Raw genomic sequence first — 19686 nt, 5'->3', positions numbered from 1 at the left:
TAGAGCCCGTGAGCCACAACCACTGAGCCCGCGTGCCTAGAGCCCATGCTCCACAACAAGAGAAGACACCGCAATGAGAACCCCACTCACCACAACAAAGACTAGCCCCCGCTTGCCACAGCTAGAGAAAGCCCGTGCATAGCAACGAAGACCCAATGTAGCAAAAAATAAATAAAAGTAAATTAAAAAAAAAAAAGCAGATTTTTCAGAAAATGATTCTTTCTTTTCAAAGATGCTCCAAAAAGATCCTTTAAAAATTAAAGAGGTAGGAAAAAATTAAAGAGATTAGGGTACTTTTTCCTTTCACCACTAATTTTAAGTGTCATACACTGGAAACAATAAATTAATTCCCTTTTTATATGATGATGGCGGTAATCTTTCTCTAAATGTGATTTAGCAGAGGTGTAAGGTTGACTAATTCTGTTAATACTGAATTGTTTTCAGTCAGTGCTAGACGAGATGATGGTGGAACAAACAGATCTTGTGCGTTTGAGAATGGTTAGAATGTCCAATGTGCCAGACACACTTTACATGGTCAATAACGCCGTGCCACAGTGCTGTCACATGATCAGCCACCAGCAGATCAGCAGTAACCAGTCAAGCCCTCCTTCGGTTGTAGCAAATGAAATCCCAGGTAAGGCAGTAACCTTGTTTCAGGCATTGTATTTAAATGAATAATCTGATCATATTTTGCATAGTCAGGGCTCAAAAAATTATTTGAATAAACGAGTGAATATATTTAAAAGACTTCTGAAGTATCCTGAGATTCAGAAGAGAATATATGCAAGTAAAATTTTATTTGGGCTGTGAACTAATAATGCAGTTCAGGAGCTGTTTGGTATTACCAAGGGCCTTTTGGACACCGTGAAATTTTAAAACCTTAAAAAATAATTAGAAGTATATAAATTACTATCTTTCCAGGAAATTAAAATACTATCAAAAATTTATGAGAAGATTCTGATGCAAAACACATGCTTTTTTTCTTGCATTCAACAGGTGGTCTTTTGTGTAGCTCAGGTATTGTGCCTACAAACTATTTCTCTTCTTCCAGTTCCTTGTCTCCTCATTATGAAAGACATGGTCAGACGTCTGCAGGAGCTGCGACACACTGAGCAGGTGCAGAGGGCCTACGCGCTTAACTGTGGGGAAGGCGCCACAGTCAGCTATGAAATTCAGATTCGAGTATTGAGAGAGTTCGGGCTCGCAGATGCTGCTGCAGAGCTCTTGCAGGTGGGAAACGGCACTAAACCATTTAAAATAGGGAGCCTTGTGTTAGATTGTCAGTTATTATTAACAATGAAAATATTATGGTGTTCTCTTGGATTTTGTGATGTTGTGTTATATGTCATATTTTAAAATTTGCAATTTGTGATTTCTAATTCTAAATAAATACTCAATGTTTTAATACTTGAAAAAAAATTAAAATATAGGGAACCTTGACTGTCACTCAGGCAGTATTTTAGATATCCCAAGGAGCCCTCGTAGCATGTCTTCTTCTTTGTACGTGCTCTCTGACTGTCCCTGGTGTCTTGGATGACCTGAAAGCCCCCAGTGGGAGGCAGTGTGGTAGAGTGGACAGGGCACAGGCTCTGGCATGAGAACTGGGTTTATATCCTGGCTCTGCTGCTTTTACCAATTAGTTAACTTGGAGCAAGTTACTTAACCACTCTGCGCATCAGTTTCCTTACCTGTAAAATGAATTGTTGTGAAGATAAGAGCTGCTGTATGTAAAGCAACTATGCCTCTTGTATATATTAAGCACATAAATGCTAACTGCTAAAAGTTCATGGTGTGTACGCCCAACGGAAGTGGAAGAGAAAGTAGAAAATTCTGGCCTTCCGCTGCCTTCTGTCCCTGGTTTGGTCACTAGATTTCGGGTTTTAGCCTACTACATACTTAACAGACCTTCCATATGCCCCTCTTTTTCCCTCTCTCCTCCCCTTTATTATAAGAATTTTTTTTTGCATGATGGTTCAAACCCTATAAGCATGAGAATCAAGGAATGAGTGCTTTTTTTTCTTTTTAAACTAGCACGAAGAAACCCATTTCTAGTAATTATTTGGTACAAAAAACAGTAGCATTTTTGTATAAAATGTGTAAAGTAGTCTTCACAGCAACTAAAGTAGAGCCTAAAATAAAATTTAATTTCATCTGGTCAAGTGATTGAATTGTTTTCTTGCCACTGACTGCAAGCCACTTTAGCCTGAGTTTTCAAAGGGGAACATGGTGTGGTGGCCTTAGGCAAGGAGGAGGCCATTTTTAGGTTCTTGATTTTCAATTTTTACTGTGGTTTCCATCTCTAAAACAGGCTTGTTTTCTGTTCATTTCTATTCTCTTTGCCATTCTAAATTGTATCTTAATTTGATCTCTTAAATTGTGTAAGTTTTACAATTTAAGAATTTCCATATAGTGTTTATCAAAATATTAATCAAACTTATTTCTATATAATAGGTAAGGAATAGTATTTTGTAGTTTTTATTTCAGACTGAAAGTGTACAGATGTTTTGTCAGAAGGTTCTAGAATCCTCACTTATATGCCTTTTCCTCCTTTTTTTAAAACTTTTTTATTTTTTTTATTTTTTTAACATCTTTATTGGAATATAATTGCTTTACAATAGTGTGTTAGTTCCTCCTTTTGTTTTTAATGGTAATTTTATTTTCTTAGCAAAGACATATTTGCATTAGGTTTTATTTCCTGTTTTTGATTATCACATAATCTTGCAAGAGATTACTGACCTGCTTTCTGGAGTATTCAGTGAAGCTGCTCTCCTTGATAGCTGCTGCACTCTACCCTTTTATACTGTTTTTAAGGTAATTTTTCCTTGGGCTTCTGGCCTAGAAAAGTCTGTTGTGCCTTTTACTGTTGCTGAATGTGGTTTTCCTAGGTACTCACTTAACTCTCTCAGCCTGTAAATTTCTGTCCAGGAAATCTGCTAACAAATATCCTACCTTTCCCCCGCCCCCCCCCATTCTTTCTTAGAATCCTCACAAGTTCTTTCCTGATGAACGTTTTGGAGATGAAAGTCCACTCTTGACAATGAGGCAGTCTGGGAGATGTCGAGTTACCAGTACCCCCGCTGCAGAAACCGTGTTTACAGATCCGGACTCTTTTGTGGCCTTCCATCCACCCTTGCCACCTCCACCACCGCCGTACCACCCCCCAGCTACCCCAGTCCATCACCACCTCAAAGCGGGCTGGAGACAAAGACCTCCCAGCCAACACCCTTCACGTTCGTTCTCTTATCCCTGTAATCATTCACTGTTTCACTCCAGAGCAGCTCCTAAAGCAGTGCCCCCTCCAGTCTGTCTGCCAGGTGTTCAAGCAGCAGGACCTGACTGTGCCGGCGCCACAGGGCTGGGGAGACAGACGGTAGCCGCCGCCGCCTCAGCAGCAGTAGCATCTGAGAGACAAGTGGTAAGTTTGCACCTCAGTAGCTTACCTAAAATTACAAGCTTCTGGAACGTTAGAAGCAGTTTCCTTGGCCCCAGGAGCCCTACTGGGACTCAGCGGTGTCCAGAAGTGTTACTGACAAGCTGAAAGCATAGACTTAAGGGGGTATGGAAGAGAGAAAGAAAAAGAGAGTGTAGGGGGATGAGAAAGGACGGAGAAGAGAGGCGAGGTGTTTGCGGCAGGAGTAGGCCAGGGCCTTCCCTTATGTTCGCGTGCAGGTGTCCAGAAGGGTGGGGTTACTGGACAATGCAGATGACGTTACCGGTTTCATAGTGTTCAAGCACGGGTCTGGAGTCTGGCCCTGACCTCTATTCTGTAGAGTCTACTATTCTACCAAAGGCTTTGATGGGGCAGGAAGGGGAAGCTACTTGTAGCTGAGTATACCATCGGGAACAATGTGGCAGAAGACTCCTCATTCATAAAATGGGCAGAAAATTAACCCGCATGCATGTCTCTGCCTCTAGCAAGCTAGTCCATCAGAACACTCATTTGACAGTCACTAGTGCTAGTAGGTAGTAAATTAAGCAAGAATTCTTTGCTTGATTTTTGCACTGCATTAGAGGTTGAATTTCTGTTTTATATAATACATTTGGGAAAAAAACAGTGGTGATTTTTAAGTCTGCCTGCTTAGTCACATACTGTCAATAGCGTTCAATATAGAGAAGAACAAAAGATACATATATTAGTTAAGGGAATCTTCATTAAAAGATGGCCTTTTGGAAGCTGTGGACTAGTGTACGCCTTGGGTCGAATTATGGTCCTTCCTCACCTTATACCCTTCTATCCGCTTTCCCTGCTGTGCCCCCCAACCCCTCCAAAAAGAAGAAACAGCAAAGGTTGATAGTGTTGAATAAACCAAATTCCCATCTTATTGGCCTGGCCCTCAGTTCTACAGTTACAAAAGTTCTACTACTGTATATTTTATTTATTTATTTATTTTTTATAAATGTATTTATTCTTGGCTGCGTTGGGTCTTTGTTGCTCCACGTGGGCTTTCTCTAGTGGCGGCGAGCAGGGGCTACTTTTCATTGCGGCGCACAGGCTTCTCATTGCATTGGCTTCTCTTGTTGTGGAGCACGGGCTCTAGGTGCGTGGGCTTCAGTAGTTGTGGCTCGCGGGTTCTAGAGCACAGGCTCAGTAGTTGTGATGCGCGGGCTTAGTTGCTCCGCGGCATGTGGGATCTTCGCGGAACAGGGATCGAACCCATGTCCCCTGTATTGGCAGGCAGATTCTTAACCGCTGCGCCACCAGGGAAGTCCTACTTTATATTTTAAATAAAACTCCCTCCAAAGGTGTTTTATCTGTATGTTCATTACAGTCTTGATTATAATAATGAAAAATTGGAAACAACCTTAAGGTCCAACAGTGGAAGAATGGTTAAGAAGTCACGCCTCATCGATACAGTGGAGAATAGTATGCAGTAATTTAAATAGTATTAGTGGCAGTGTTATATATGCACTAAATTTTATGAAAATATGTGTGCAAAATATAAAAGGTGAGATAACTGCTTCAAAATGCTAATAACAATGGTTATCTCAAGTAGGGAAGGTTAGGTTTTTGTGGGGGTTTTGCCTTATAGTTTTCTTTTTTTTTTTTTTTTTTTTTTCATTATTGATTTTCTTTTATCTCTTAAATTTTATTTATTTATTTATGGCTGTGTTGGGTCTTCGTTTCTGTGCTAGGGCCTTCTCCAGCCGCGGCAAGTGGGGGCCACTCTTCATCGCAGTGCGCGGGCCTCCCACTATCGCGGCCTCTCTTGTTGCCGAGCACAGGCTCCAGACGCGTAGGCTCAGTAATTGTGGCTCACCGGCCCAGCCGCTCCGCGGCATGTGGGATCCTCCGGGACCAGGGCTCGAACCCGTGTCCCCTGCATTGGCAGGCGGATTCTCAACCACTGCGCCACCAGGGAAGCCCCTGCCTTATAGTTTTCTATATTTTTATCATTTTAAAAATAAGCAGGGGAATTCCCTGATGGTCCATGGAGTCCAGGTTAGGACTCCATGCTTCCACTGCCGGGGGCCTGGGTTCGATCCCTGGTCGGGGAACTAAGATCCCACAAGCTGCATGGCACAGCCAAAAAAAAAAAAAAAAAAAAAAAATCCCCCCCCAAAAAAGCATGTATCACTTTTCTAATGAGGAAACAAAAATCAGTGAACATCATTTGAAAAAGAGGGCGTCTCGGGCCTTTTTCTTTTAACCCTCCCGCTGTTTTGTTTCTGTTTGCAGTGTACACAACCTGTGCTAAATGACCTAATGCCAGACATCGCCATGGGAGTGTCCGCACTGTCACTCAAGGATAGGAGGCTTCCCGAACTTGCTGTAGACACAGAATTAAGCCAGTCAGTTTCTGAAGTAGGACCAGGGCCTCCCCAGCATCTATCGTGTATTCCACAGAGGCATACACACACATCTCGAAAGAAACACACGCTAGAGCAAAAAACAGACACTCGAGAAAATCAGCAGGAATACCCAGATTTCTATGACTTCTCGAATGCTGCTTGCAGACCGTCTACTCCGGCTCCTGGCAGACGCACCCCTTCCCCTTCGCAAGGTGGATATTTTGGTCCCGATTTGTATAGCCACAATAAGGCATCACCAAGTGGCTTAAAGTCAGCCTACCTACCTGGCCAGACCTCTCCTAAAAAGCAGGAAGAAGCTAGGAGAGAATATCCACTTTCCCCTGACGGGCATCTGCACAGACAAAAGAATGAGCCGGTACACCTCGATGTTGTTGAGCAGCCTCCCCAGCGGTCGGACTTCCCTTTGGCAGCCCCAGAAAATGCCGGCAACGGTCCAGCCCATGTCAGGGGGCGAACAGCAGTGGAGACTGACTTGACTTTTGGGCTGACTCCTAACAGACCTTCACATTCTGCATGTAGCTCTGAAGCTCCAGAAGAGAGATCTGGTAGAAGACTGGCGGACAGCGAGTCCTTGGGCCATGGAGCTCAGCGAAATACAGATTTGGAAAGGGAAGATTCAATCAGCAGAGGAAGGAGGTCACCAAGCAAGCCAGACTTCCTCTACAAAAAGTCTGCCCTTTGAGAGCAACCTCCAAGTCGTCTGTGCCTGAGATGTGAAACATCCCATTTTATGATGTAACCCAACAACTTAGAGTATTGATGCCAGCTGATAACTCAGTCACATTATTTTATTCTAGTTTTTGTATATACATGTTTATTAGACATGGCATGCTAAGAGGGTTATTTTGAATGCTGCGTCTGTCTATTTTGTGTTTGAACAATTGTGTGGGGAAGCATTTTTAAGAGCAAGCAAGCTGGCACTTTTTTTTTTTTTTTTCTCTTTACAAATGATGGAATTTTTTTGCACTTGTAGTTTTATCTGTATTGTTTTTATATCAGTATGTTAAACTTTATTGCCACATTTAAAGGACTGTATTTTCATACTTTTTTGCATTTTACCTTTCATCTAGCAATTTCCACGTGCATTGGATTGCACACTAAGATGTATTTTCTTATGAAATAGTTCTGTGTTTATTTTTTAATTATAGAAATTCCAAAGAACAGCACATCAAAATGCTCCTCTCTTTTCAGTAATTGTTTTAGTTCAGAAATCTTCCTGCTCAATCTTCATAAATCTAATGTCGTACTTTTTAAATAAGTCTTGGGAGCTGGTCTTCATTCCTCCAGCAGGAATCCAGTCAGGATCCTGAAGTTTCCTGGTTCAGTAAAGAACAAGAAGGAGAAAAGCCTTTTGTGTCCAGACTAAAGCTATTGCTTTACTCACAGTGCAGATGCTGTTAGAATCACTGCAGATGCTGGTAGTGTGGATTAGAGTTTCACTAGATGAGGTTCTAAAGCGATCGGCTTTCCTGGAATCCTAAAGAAGTGGAATTAGCGAAGTAACTTAAGCTTGCCCTACGGGATTGCTGGTTCTGAGCTGCGACTCTCCAGATGAGTCGGGGGAGTGACTGCTTGCTGCCTTCAGTCGTCTTGCTCTCTGTGGGAAAAAAAACAAAAAACAAAAGGGCTTCAGCCTTACGGATGTCATTTGGTGTTTGTAAGCATATATTTTCTTTTAAGTGTTTTTCAAAGTGTGTCTGAATTTTGGTGTCCTTTAAAAAAGTTGTTGTATAATGCATAATGCTTTGTCACCAAAAAAGAAAAAGAAACCTTTTTTTTTTTTTCTTCCGTGAAACACTACATGTCCTACTTGAACTCCACTGGGGACGCTGGTTTGGGATTTTACTGAACCACTGAGCACATGGGATCTTTTAAGATCCTCTCCCTTAGAAGGGCAATGTGTGAGCTAAGGACTGTTTTTTTCTTACTCTCCAATGTAAATACATTCGTATTTGAGTTTTTAAATCACTTCAACATTATTTGAGCATTCACTTTCTATTTTTACACATACACACACAGCCGTAGCACTTAGAAGAAAAGAGACTTTCTGAACACTCCCTCCCGTGAAGGATGTTTGGGAGCCTCTTCTCTGTGTATGTATATGTATATATAAAACTCTGAATCACTCACACTCACTCTAAAACTATGCAGGGCTAGGGAGCCTTTACAAGCTACCATATAAATGAATGACATGCACTTTTAAGTAAATAGGTTTCTATTGGGTGTCAAGAACTCTGATTTCTCCCGAAACTGTAGTTTCTCTTACAATCTTTTCCTACTTTTACCCTGTGGATATACACTCAGGAATAATCTGACATTTTAAAAAATCCTAACAGTAGATAGTCTTAAAGATGGGAACACATCAGTTTGTCTACACCGGCAAACCGCTGCCACTCGCTCTGCTGCCTGGCTAGTTAGCTGCTGCCCGTGTGTCCCTCGATGTCGGCCAAGCTGCACACCGAGCCCCAGATCTCCCAGAGTCAACACCAGGCTACTGTGAGGTCGGCTACACATCGTCGCCTTTCAGGCTCCTTTTTTTTAAAGATGAAAAACGTTAGGACTCTGCTCTTGTTTTTAGGAGGTTTTTGACTTTGTAATAGATGACAGTGTCTTTTGAAGCCAATCTCAGTCTGTCTCTCCTCAGAAACACAAAGCGTTAATTCCATCATATTCCTTAATGTGTATTTATATACATGTGTTGACATGAATTATTTTGATACAGTTTTAAATTTCTATTCTGAATTCAGACTGTGCTGTGCTGGTACTGCAAATAAGAGTGAGTAGACATAGTTGGTGGGGGAAATCTTTCTCATCTCCAACCTGTTGTTTTAAAAAATGTTAGACAAGAGCTATTGGTGCCACACATGCATTTTTCTGAAAATTTATTAAATATTCTTTCACGTCCCTAAAATATTATAAAAGAAGTGGCCACTGTTCATAGTTTTATTTAATTTATGAAGTTTGCTTTTAATAATTTAGTAGCATACCTGGCTAAACTCTATGTATAGAGAGAAACGTGCTGTGGATCGTGGACTGCTGTGACTTGCAGAAGGTAAACAGATGTGGGTTTTGTGTTAGGGTAGGTGTTAGTGGACTTTTAATGTATCTTGTGAAGTATGGTCAGTAGGGTAGGTTGAATAGCTATGTGCCTCTGGCTTTTGAACCCATCTCTTCAGTTTTCTTTAGTGCTTACTAAGCATTAAAATCTTTCAGTGCTGTACGAAGATAAATGTGAAGTCTGAGTAAGATTGCTCTCAGAAATAAACATGTATAATATAAAATTTAGGCCACGGGACCTAGCATTTTACTCGGTGTAGAAATTTCATGAGAACCAAATCTCAACATACCAGATCTCCTCTCGAGGCCACGGACAATCAGGCCATTAGACAATCGCCACCTTTGGTGTCCGCCGTGTTGAGGTTAGCGAATACCAGTTAGATCCTGGAGCGGAAGGAGAAGATCTACGTTTCTTCAAGATGCTGTTGGTCTGTTTCTTATATTTCTGTTTTAGTTTTGTGATTTTGATTAGTAATTTCAGTTCAGAGTCACCTGTGACTCCTAAGGGAAAAAGATAGCAGCATGAAAGGCAAAAATTATTCCTGAAAAAATCATTGTTTGAATTTACCATGTACTATACATACTCTTTCTCACACGCCCCTGTAGCTTTTTCTAGGCATGTCCCTAGACCTAATCTCTCCTGACATTTTGGTAACCAGGTAGATTTTAAGGATTTTAAATGAGTTCTTTTTATTTGAGTTTTGTTTTTTTTTTTTTGGTTGAACTCTCTGTGAAACTTTACTTAATTCTTGTTTATGCTTCCTTAAAAAACTGTTCTTTATTGGGTCTTCTTTGGATTTGTTGTTCAAGCTCTAGTAGCAGTGGACCATACTTGTCCCTTTGGATTTAGGTGATGATGGAGGGGAAACAGCATAGACAGCATCAGCAGCAGGGTGCAAAGATGACCCCCACGTGTTGGCAGCAGCGGGACGCAAAGATGATCCCCGCGTGTTGGTCTCTAGAGGTGAAAGGTGAACACTTCTCAGTAACTACTCATCAAAATATGTATTTTCATGTTTAAATCCGCCTTTTAGGGGAAAATGTGTTTCGTGAAACACTTGTAAGATACTGGTTTTGCAATTCTAAGGCATTTATGTTTTTATCTTAGGACTGAACTCAAAGGGAAATGTTTGACTTTTTTTTTTTTTTTTAATTATTTGGTTGACCTTCAACTTACTGTTGAAGGTTACTATGAAAGCAGCAGTGATGGGTGCTATTCCCCGTTCTGCAATGGTTTACTTTGTCTACTAAGGAGTTTACTTTAAAACCTCATTACAGATAACCTTACTAAAAGAATTACCGTCACACACTAAAGGGTATTGTATTATTTTCCATTCACACTGTTGTACGAACAGTGTTTTATGAAATGTTAAGTTGTCTTTTTGTCCTGTCGATTGCAATAGGTGTTATGTAATTGTTGTATTGGCAAGTTTTTTGATTTTTCTTTTCCTCTAGAAAAGCCTCAGACCATGAGTCAATCTTCCATATTCTGAATATTATAATGCTGTGGCCGTTTCTATAGAAAGATTACTTGCAAGTGTGTGTCTTGAAAATAACTTCTTGTGTCTGTGTGTTTACGTGGGTTCTGTCTAAGAGCTGAAATGAGCTCTGGAAGCTTCATCGTGTACCTGCACGTGACTGTGTGTCTGGGTTCCGTGGGCACGTGGGACGGAATCCTGCTCTTAGGTGGGGTGGCTGAACGATAAAGATTCCTGAACTCCACTTGCTGTTTATGTACCACGTCTGTGCATCAGAGAGGTGGTATCTTCTACAACACTGCATTTCTTGTGGTTGTGCTGTTACTGGTATAAAGTCAAGTGCCTTCAATGCTAAAGGCTCAGAAATTTTTCTTAAACTGATTTCATGTCCTATGCAAGTGTTTTCTACAACCTGCATAACCAGTACTTTGTAAAACTTGTTTACGCTTCAAATGTACATAGTGTTTTTTAAAGAAATATATAGTATTTTTATTTAGGTACCTCCAAACTTGAATTCGTCTGTGTGAAGCATTGTAAAATGATACATTTCTCTTTTGAGTATCATTACAGTTGTACAAAGGTTTTCACTGGTTCTATTTTTCTACTGTTACTGACAAGCATGTAACACTGACTTTATCCTACATATAGTTGACGTTTCAAATAAATGGCTTGGATAGAACCCGCTGAGTTGGATACAGTCTGTTTTAGCAGGTAGCACACAGCCCTCAGTTACAGAAGCGATGTTGTCCCCACCACTAGGGTAGAAGTGGGAGGTTTTCTAGGTGGACTTCTCCTCTGTCTCTATGCTTTCAGTTATTCAGAGGCTTTTTTAAAGTATTATGGATTTCTTGGAAATACCATGTTTCATTTGATTCAAGTTCAGAATTTTCTGTGATTTCATTGGGGCATTTCTGAGAGATTTCATTTTACAATTTGAGCAAAAAAGTAACTTGCACAGGGTTCTCCAGAGGAAGTTCAGCATTCCAAACACAGGGACCCAGCAACTGGAATGAATCAGTCACTGGAAGGGCTGTGGTCAGTCGGTGAGAGACCCAAATGCACCCCAAGATTCACAGGCCTCCAAGTGTCAGACACCTGGCTTAGATTCAAACTCAGGAGCATTAATATTTTTCAATTTGAAAGGGAAATGGAGTCATGATCTAGAGTCTAGTTTTCCAAAAAAAAACATGCAAAATAGAAAGTTTTCCAATTTCCGTTTTTTAAAGTCACTATTTAAAATTTTTACTTTAATCATTTCACTAATAAGTTCCATCCTAGCATTTCACCCTTTGTGCCTCACTGTGGCAATTCTCTTTTTATATTTCGTAACCATCTTAGGTTTAACTGTGGAATATCAAGATAAAATAAAACCTAAGGTTTCTGGAGGTGAGCTTCCTCAAAATCTAAAACAGGAAATTGAGTAAGTCAACTTTCACTTCTGTTCTTGTGGATTCCCCTGGAAGAGTGAGTTCAGGCCAGCTTCCCTAGCTACTTGAGGCCTTACCTCTCCTCAGTGCATTAAGGAATATTTCTTGAGTCCACTCTTCCCAGAGTTTGGGAATGTGGAGTAGCAGATAAAGCAGACAGGATACCTATTCTCAGAAGCTTTAAACTAGGGAGACACTTCCCTGGTGGTCCCGTGGTTAAGAATCCGCCTTCCAATGCAGGGGACGCGGGTTCGATCCCCGGTCAGGGAACTAAGATACCACATGCCGCGGGGCAACTAAGCCCTCCCAGGGCAACTAAGACCCGACGCAGCCAAAAAAAAAAAAAAAAAAAAAAAAAAAAAAACTAGCTAGAGAGACAATTGGAACAGTACATAGCAATAGGAGGTTACTGTGGCTGAGGGGAAGGCTGGCTTGACATGGCCCAGGAATGAATGGGAGGAGAAACACGCTGGATTCAGTGCAAAGCACTTTATTGTTTTTTTTCCTGTAATCAATGAGTTAAGTATTGTTTTCTTTAATCCTCTGTGAATCACCTACTATTATTAGTGCATTTTACAAATGAGAAAACCAAAGCACGAGTGACTTGTCCAAGGTCACACAGCTAGTAAGTTGGCAGAGCCTGAGTTCAAACCCAGACATTGTGGCTACAGAGCCCAAGTTCTCAACCACGGTGGTGTACTGCACACCAGAAAGCATGGTGGCCCAGGCAGGGGGACCGTAGTGTGCAGAGAGTGGAGGTAGGTACAAGCATGGCATTTACTTGTTCAAACATTTATCCAATAAGTAAGCAACTTCTACCCGCCAGACCCTGCTAGGCCCTGAGGTGACAGGAATGAACAAGACAGTCACAGCCCCACCCATAAGAACGTGAGGGTCTCAAGGAAGAAAAGACATCGTACCATTACAGAGGGAAGGCTGGGGGTCTTACTGGTCCTGGGATTGGGAAGGCTTCCACGTGGAAGTGACCTTCGAAGTGCAGGGGAAGGCAGAGTCACGGGGCTAGGAGGAGCGGGTTTCCTGGGAGGTTTCCAGGATGAGGCAGAGCCTGAGGCAGGAGGGGCTGAGCCCTGGGGAAACCAGTGTGGGCTGCGACGAGGGTTGAGCCCATCTTGCCAGCCCTTCCAGGGCAGGCCAAGGATTTTGAAGTTGATCCTAACAGGAACAACGGGAAACTGCTATAGGGTTTTAAGCAGGGGCATAAATGTTAATCAGATTTGCATGCCCCACATCACTGGATTGAGGAGGAGCAGGAGTGGGTCAGGAAACCAGGCAGGAGGCTGGCACAGCCATCCAGGGGACAGCTTGAGTAGCCAACAGAGAGCAGAGAGGAATATGGCTAGGGAGTGGTATCTACAGGACTTGGGCATTGCTTGGATGTGGGGAGAGAGCAGGAGGCGTCAGATCTAGGGGAAAGACCATGAGTTTAACATTGCTTGTGTTCACTTGGTGGTGATTCCAGGTAAGCTGGGAACTCAGAAGCAAGGGGCCAAGCTGGAGGTGCCAGGTGGGAATTGTCCACATACATGGGTGGCATTGAAAGCCTCGGGAGTAGATAAGGTGACTTAGTAGGGAAGGTTTAAAGATGAAAAGAGAGCCTAGGAATGAACTTTGAGGAACTCCGACCTTTATAGGTCAGCTTGAGGGAGTTGCTGACCAAGGGCAGCCTACCAGGTAGAAAGAGAACTAGTGTGGTACTCAGAAGGCCAGGCAGGGACTGTTCAAAAAGGACGGAATATGATCTTCAAAATTTATAAAGTGAAAGAAGTAAAATACAAAAGAGGGCATATGGACGCTCCCACTTGTGGAGAAGACAAGAAAAAGGAGCTACATAATAAACTTGTATATTCATAAAAACGTCTGCAAAGACCTATGAGAACATTTGCAGGGCTGCCTCTGGAGAGAGAAGGGCACTGTAATCGGGTGGGGGGAACTTAGTTGTATACTTTTTGTACTGGTTGAATTTTTAAATTACCTGCATGTATTACTTTTTCAAGTTAAAGGTTAAGAGATGAAGGATCAATTCCACCCCTTCCCAAAAGTTAACTCAGTGGCTGCTGCTCGGAGATTTTGGAAAATCAGGCTCAAAAGATGCTTTGGGTCGGCACCATGGAGAAGGTGAGGTTGGCAAGAGCGGTTTGGTGGCGGGATAGGGAGAGAAGCCAGGTGGGGTCGGGTTGGTGTGGGAGTGTGCGTGGGAGATGAGGCGATGGCCTGGGTGAGGAGCTCAGGGTGGAGAGGCGCGCGGAGAGCACGGAGGCTGGGGGAGTAGTGAGGCGTGGGGAGTCATGGCCAACCCCCCTTCTTCACCTCCACGCGTCCCTCATGAGAGACTGTCACACGCCCATGTGCAGCCCAGCTGGGGTCTATCCCCCATGGAAGAGGAGGAGGCCAGCTCAGCATAATTTGTTCTTAAAAGACTCTTAGTTCCGGGAATTCCCTGGCAGTCCAGTGGTTAGGACTCCGTGCTCTCGCTGCCGAGGGCCCAGGTTCAATCCCTGGTTGGGGAACTAAGATACCACAAGATTTGCGGCACGGCCAAAAAAAAAAAAAAAAAAAAAGACTGTTAGTTCCTAATCACAGCTACTTTCTCCAAGTATCAGAAATCATTCAGGGACTTCCCTGGTGGCCCGGTGGTTAAGAATCCGCCTGCCAATGCAGGGGACACGGGTTCGAGCCCTGGTCCGGGAAGATCCCACATGCCGCGGAGCAGCTAAGCCCGTGCACCACAACTACTGAGCCCGCGTGCCTAGAGCTTGTGCTCCGAAACAAGAGAAGCCACCACAATGAGAAAAGCCCGTGCATCGCAACGAAGAGTAGCCCCCGCTCGCCGCAACTAGAGAAAGCCCGCGCGCAGCAACAAAGAGCCAATGCAGCAAAAGATAAATAAATAATTTAAAAAATCATTATCTATGTCTTTAAAAAAAAAAATCATTCAGCAGTAGCAGGAGTTCATTTTAGAATCCTCTAGGGAGGGGCTTCCCTGGCGGTCCAGTGGCTAAGACTCTGAGCTCCCAATGCAGGGGGCCTGGGTTCGATCCCTGGTCAGGGAACTAGATCCTGCATGCGGCAAGTAAAGATCTCACATGCGGCAACGAAGATCCCACACACTGCAGCTAATACCTGGTGCAGCCAAAATAAATAAATAAATGTTTTTTGAAAAAACCTCTAGAGAACCCCAGTGAAGGTCCCTGTCCTTAGTTGCCAGAACCTGCCATCCCCCTTGTAACAGGACCAAAGCAGATGAACTGAGACATTTGGTCATTTCTAGTATTGGTCATCTGTCCGATTGACAGTAACGTGACAGCTCCCCGGAAGGGACCCTCATGCTCCCCAGACCCTCCGAGACCTTTGCCTCCACGTTTGCTTATTTGTCCGAGTTTGAGGGATGCTCCCTTCACAGAAAGTATGGAAGTGAATCGTGGGTCTGCTCGCCATCATCCGCTGAGCCTACATTAAATGTCCCAGCTCCAAACGCAGCTTTACACTTGACAGTGATAACGACATTGGGACCATGGGCCTCACCTCGGTCTTGACTTCACCTCAAGGACCCACCGACACGTACCTTGTCTGCACACCTTTTGCCTGTGGGCTCCTTTTTATTTGGTCTCTAAACCCCCGGAGCTCACCATTCTGAATAGCCTCAGATGCCGGCCCTGAGCCTTTGTGTCAGCATCAGGGTTAAGACGTCCTCCTCTGAGGTTTTCCCAGTGGGTGAGCCTCACATCTTGCAGAGCCTTGGATTTGGGGCCAGCGTCACTTGTCTGTAAACTTCGAGGCATCTGCATCCACAAAGTCTGGTGTCCAAGCATGCTTGTGACCACTGCTGGATGGTGGCCGAGCTTGGGAGAGAGTGAGGAAGCCGAGACCAGAAACCCCGAGGGAGGAAGGGCTCGTGTTCCGGAGGGAAACTTGCCTAGTGGGGACCGTCACCGGGGTGCCACAAGGAGCCTACGGGTCCTCATCCTTAAATGGGGTGACAGTAGTTCACAGAGTTCACGGAGTGAGCTTTGACTGTGGACTTAAGTATTTTGCCTCATAATCCTCGAGTCACCCTGAGTCTTCTCCCCATTCTCAGGTGAAGAAGCTCTTCAACACCCCCGGCAGGCCTGCTGTGAGGGTCTGTGGGCAGCTGTTGCCTTTCGCACTCTCCTCCTGAAATCCCTCACCTTAAACCCACGTAAACATCCTCCATTTCTGGAACCTTCCATCAGATGAACCAAATACCTCGCCACCCTCTGTGACCAAACTAAAAACATTTGTTCTTCCCATTTCCGCACATTCTGACAGATCCACCCAAACTCTGGTTAGTCCAGGTGTGGGTGGCCCTGAGAGGCCCGAGTGCCCCGACTTCCCAGCATCCCCCCGGGGCTTCCAGGACTGTGCCCTTTGCAGCGATGGGGTCCGTCATCCCCCTGGACCTGCTGTCCCCGCTCTCCCAGGTCGCTTGCACAGCCCCCTGGATTCCTCCCCTGATCCAGCCCCCTTGGATTCCCAGGCCGTCCCCCGACCCCATCTGTGTTGCCCACCTTTCCTGCATGCTTCCCCCACCTTCCCACTCTCTCCTCTCCTGCCTCTTGCCTTAGCTGAGGTCCAGCCCTCCTCCCGCCCTGCAGGCCTCTCCCGAGAACTGGCATCTCGCACTTTCCACACTTGAGGGTCAGGATGGGCAGTGTGTGGCGGCCCCTCTGTAACACCCCTAGCACCTCTGCAGCCCCTGCCGTCTGGCTGTCCCACTCTCAGCTCGTGACCGTCACCCTGTCACTCGTTTCATACCCCGAGGCCTTGTCGCAGCCTTGCTGTTGTCCTCTTGTTCCAGGCCCGGCCATCAACCTGGGTAGCACCGGGGACCATCTCCAGCTACCTGCTCTTCTAGTCCCCTCCCCCCTACTCTGTGACCCTTCCCCTTGTCCCCAGAAGGGCTCCACCTTTGAAACCTTAGCTCACTTCCTGCTCTCAGGCCACCATGTCCCAGATGCCCCTCCTGTCTTCCTCTGGAACCTCTGACCTCTGGCCTCCTTGCTCCCCTCTCAAGGACAGCCCAACGTCCCTAGGTGTCGGCCTCCTCAATTTGCTCACCTTCCCACCAATTTTCTGGCCAAACTCAACCCATAAACAACGGACATGTCCATCTCCTGGGTCTGGACCCAGCTTTGGGGGACAACTGAAGACAGTTGTACAGCCATGGTCCCCATGGTCCCCACGGTGCCCGGGCTCCCGGCCTCAGTGCCCAGGCCAGCTGAGTCGGCCCTCACCCAGCTCCCGGCCACTTTCCACCCTCGCCTCCTCTCATGGGGGCCACCCTCCAGCTCGCTTCTCACTCCTGGACCTCACGGGCAAAATAGGCTGCCACCGTTTCCCTCGTCCTCTCTTCTGGATACTCCTTGTGGGCGAAGGCACCACACTCTCCTCTGGGGTCGCCATCCGTTCCCAGACTCTCGCCTGGGGATGCTGCGCTGGGGTCGTGTTTCTTGGAAGGCTTAGGAAACCCTCCCTGTAGTGGTTTAGATGCTGGAAGACAGTCCAGTTCTGTCATGTAAGTATAAGTGAATTTACCAAAACAAAACCCAGAAAAGAGTCAATGTCCCTCCTATCCCAGGGCAAAATACGACATCCTGTGATTTATGCAAAAGCTATTGGCATCTTCCATCATTTCTGCTCCAAGAATTTTTTTGGCCGCGCCACACAGCATGCAGGATCTTTGTTCCCCGACCAGGGATTGAACCTGAGCGCCCTGCAGTGAAAGTACGAAGTCTTAACCACTGGACTGCCAGGATAGTCCCTGCTCCAAGATTCTTAACTGTTCCTGGTGCCCCACCTGAATGAGGCCGGACTGTGGAATGAAATGAGTTGGGAGTCACCCCTGGCAAGCTGTGGACCCCCGGTTTCTCAGAGCCTCAGTTTTCACATCTGTAAAATGGGGACGGACAATCATACTCTTCAGGCTGCTATGGGTGGGTGAATGAGATCAGGTGCACAAACGCGTGCAGCCCGCAGCTGTGCAGTCACCTGACAGCGGGGCAGGCGGCCCCCAGGTTCCAGCCCTTTAACCATGAGCTGGAAGGACAGTCCCTGTCCTCGCGGAATTTACCGTTTAGTGGGGAGGACAGATACTAAGCAAATAAACTCACAAGTATGTCATCACTAACAGGGCTAAGTGTTGTTACGAAGTGAAGTAATGATTTGAATATTAGCCACAGGGCGGTGTCTCTCCATCCATAATGAAGAGGTCGTGGAGGGGAGGGGAGGGGAGGGGAGGCTGGGCAGGAGAGAGCCGGAGGCCTCCGTCACAGCAGCTGACCTGCCGATGCACCGAGAACAGAACCTGAGGATGGAATCAGTGGCTGGCTCCACAGCTTTGTGAAGAAACTGGTGGGGAAGGTGCGGCTGTCATTCTCAGCAGCTTCTCTCTCCTCAGCTGCTGCCCTATTTTATTCACAGCTCCAGGCCTGAGGGAGCGGAGAGCCCCTTCCCTCGCGGCTGGGGTGCTGTGGCCCCAGCGTGGTCTCAGGGGGCCTCTTACAACGGGAACGGCCTGAGCGGCACCCGGGGCCCAGGGAACGTAACAGCCGGGGCACAGGCCACGGCTCCAGACCCCGGGCGGCCTCTCTCACTCTACAGGTGCTGCTCAGGGTGGAACGAGACAAACGGGTCGCTTGTTGTGGTGGCTGATTTTCTGTGTCAACTTGACTGGGCCGTGGGGTGCCCAGACATTTGGCTAAACGTTATCCTGGTGTGTCTAGGAGAGCGTTTCTGAGTTAGATTAGCGTTTGTACCCGCAGTCTGAGTAAAGCAGATGAGCCTCCCAGTGCGGTGGGCATCATTCAGTCCATTGAGGGCCTGAATAGAACAAAAAAGCGGAGGGAGAATTTACTCTCTGCCCGTCTGAGCTCAGACACCGGTCTCCTCCGGCACTAGGACTGACCCTGACTTACATCATCAGCTCCCCTGGTTCTTGGACCTTCGGGCTGGGACTGGAACTACCCCACCGTCTCTCCTGGGTCTCCAGCGTGCAGACAGTAGATCATGGGACTTCTCAGCCTCCACAGTCATGTGAATCAATTCCTTGTTTTATAGATTTATATATAGAGACACAGAGAGAGAGAGAGAGAGAGAGAGAGAGAGAGAGAGAGAGATGGGTGTATATATCCGCTGTTGGTTCTGTTTCTCTGGAGAACCCAATACAGCTGTAGAACTTTTCAATTTGGCTCATTTAACTACAGGTCAGCTGCATCCAGGAGCCTTAAGGCCTGAGGCAGAGGCAAGAGAGGGAAGCCAGGAGTCGGGGACGTGAGTGGGAGAAACAGAGCAGTACAAGCCACAGGCTCCACACAGGAGGACAGATGGCCTAGGAGAAACCCAGCCATCTCCACGGGGATGGGAGTCTCCAGGGGGATGGGAGTCTCCAGGTGGGGCAGTTGAGGCAGAGTTAAGCAGGGGCTGGAGAACACCAGGAACAGCCAAGGAATCCCTGGGAGAAGACCAGAACAAAGATTTGGATGGGAGGCCAGTGGAAAAGTCCAGAAGTGTCCAGACTTTTTCCACAGGAAAAGGCACCAAGACTGGGAGAGCAGGGGACGAGCGCCGTGTGCGGTAGGGAGCGCCCTGTCACTAGAAGCGCTCAGAAGCAGCAGCTAGAGAACCGCAGAAGTGCTCCCGGCTACAGAAACGTCTACAAGTCGTATGAGCTTCAGACGAGACTTACCCAGTGGCTCAGTGCGCGAATCACCGAGGGCCTGGTTTTCTCTCCTCTCCACCTTCCAGGGCGCTGGCTTCTCCTAAGCCGGGCTCCACAGGGCTCACAGGATTTACGCCCGCAGCTGAGAAAGAAGAAAGGCCAAGGCGCCTCAAGTCGCCTGGCAGGGAAGGGGAGGCGTTGCCACCCAGAGCATGGA

The 19686-nt window shown here is 45.9% G+C and overlaps 1 protein-coding gene across 1 annotated transcript in view; it reads left to right on the top strand.

Annotated features, from left to right (window-relative positions):
* The window catches only part of BTBD7 (BTB domain containing 7), an 80614-nt gene extending 73782 nt beyond the window's left edge, over positions 1 to 6832 (top strand). The window contains exons 8-11 of the mRNA XM_061182832.1: positions 445 to 634; positions 1052 to 1230; positions 2981 to 3415; positions 5678 to 6832. Of these exons, the coding sequence (XP_061038815.1) occupies positions 445 to 634; positions 1052 to 1230; positions 2981 to 3415; positions 5678 to 6493 (1620 nt within the window). The 3' untranslated portion in view covers positions 6494 to 6832. The remainder of the gene's footprint in view (positions 1 to 444; positions 635 to 1051; positions 1231 to 2980; positions 3416 to 5677) is intronic.
* The last annotated feature ends 12854 nt before the right edge of the window (positions 6833 to 19686 follow it).

The sequence above is a fragment of the Eubalaena glacialis genome, chromosome 2 (genome assembly GCF_028564815.1).
Source record: "Eubalaena glacialis isolate mEubGla1 chromosome 2, mEubGla1.1.hap2.+ XY, whole genome shotgun sequence".
In the NCBI taxonomy this organism is placed as follows: domain Eukaryota; kingdom Metazoa; phylum Chordata; class Mammalia; order Artiodactyla; family Balaenidae; genus Eubalaena; species Eubalaena glacialis.
This window is presented reverse-complemented; position numbering and strand designations above follow the sequence as displayed.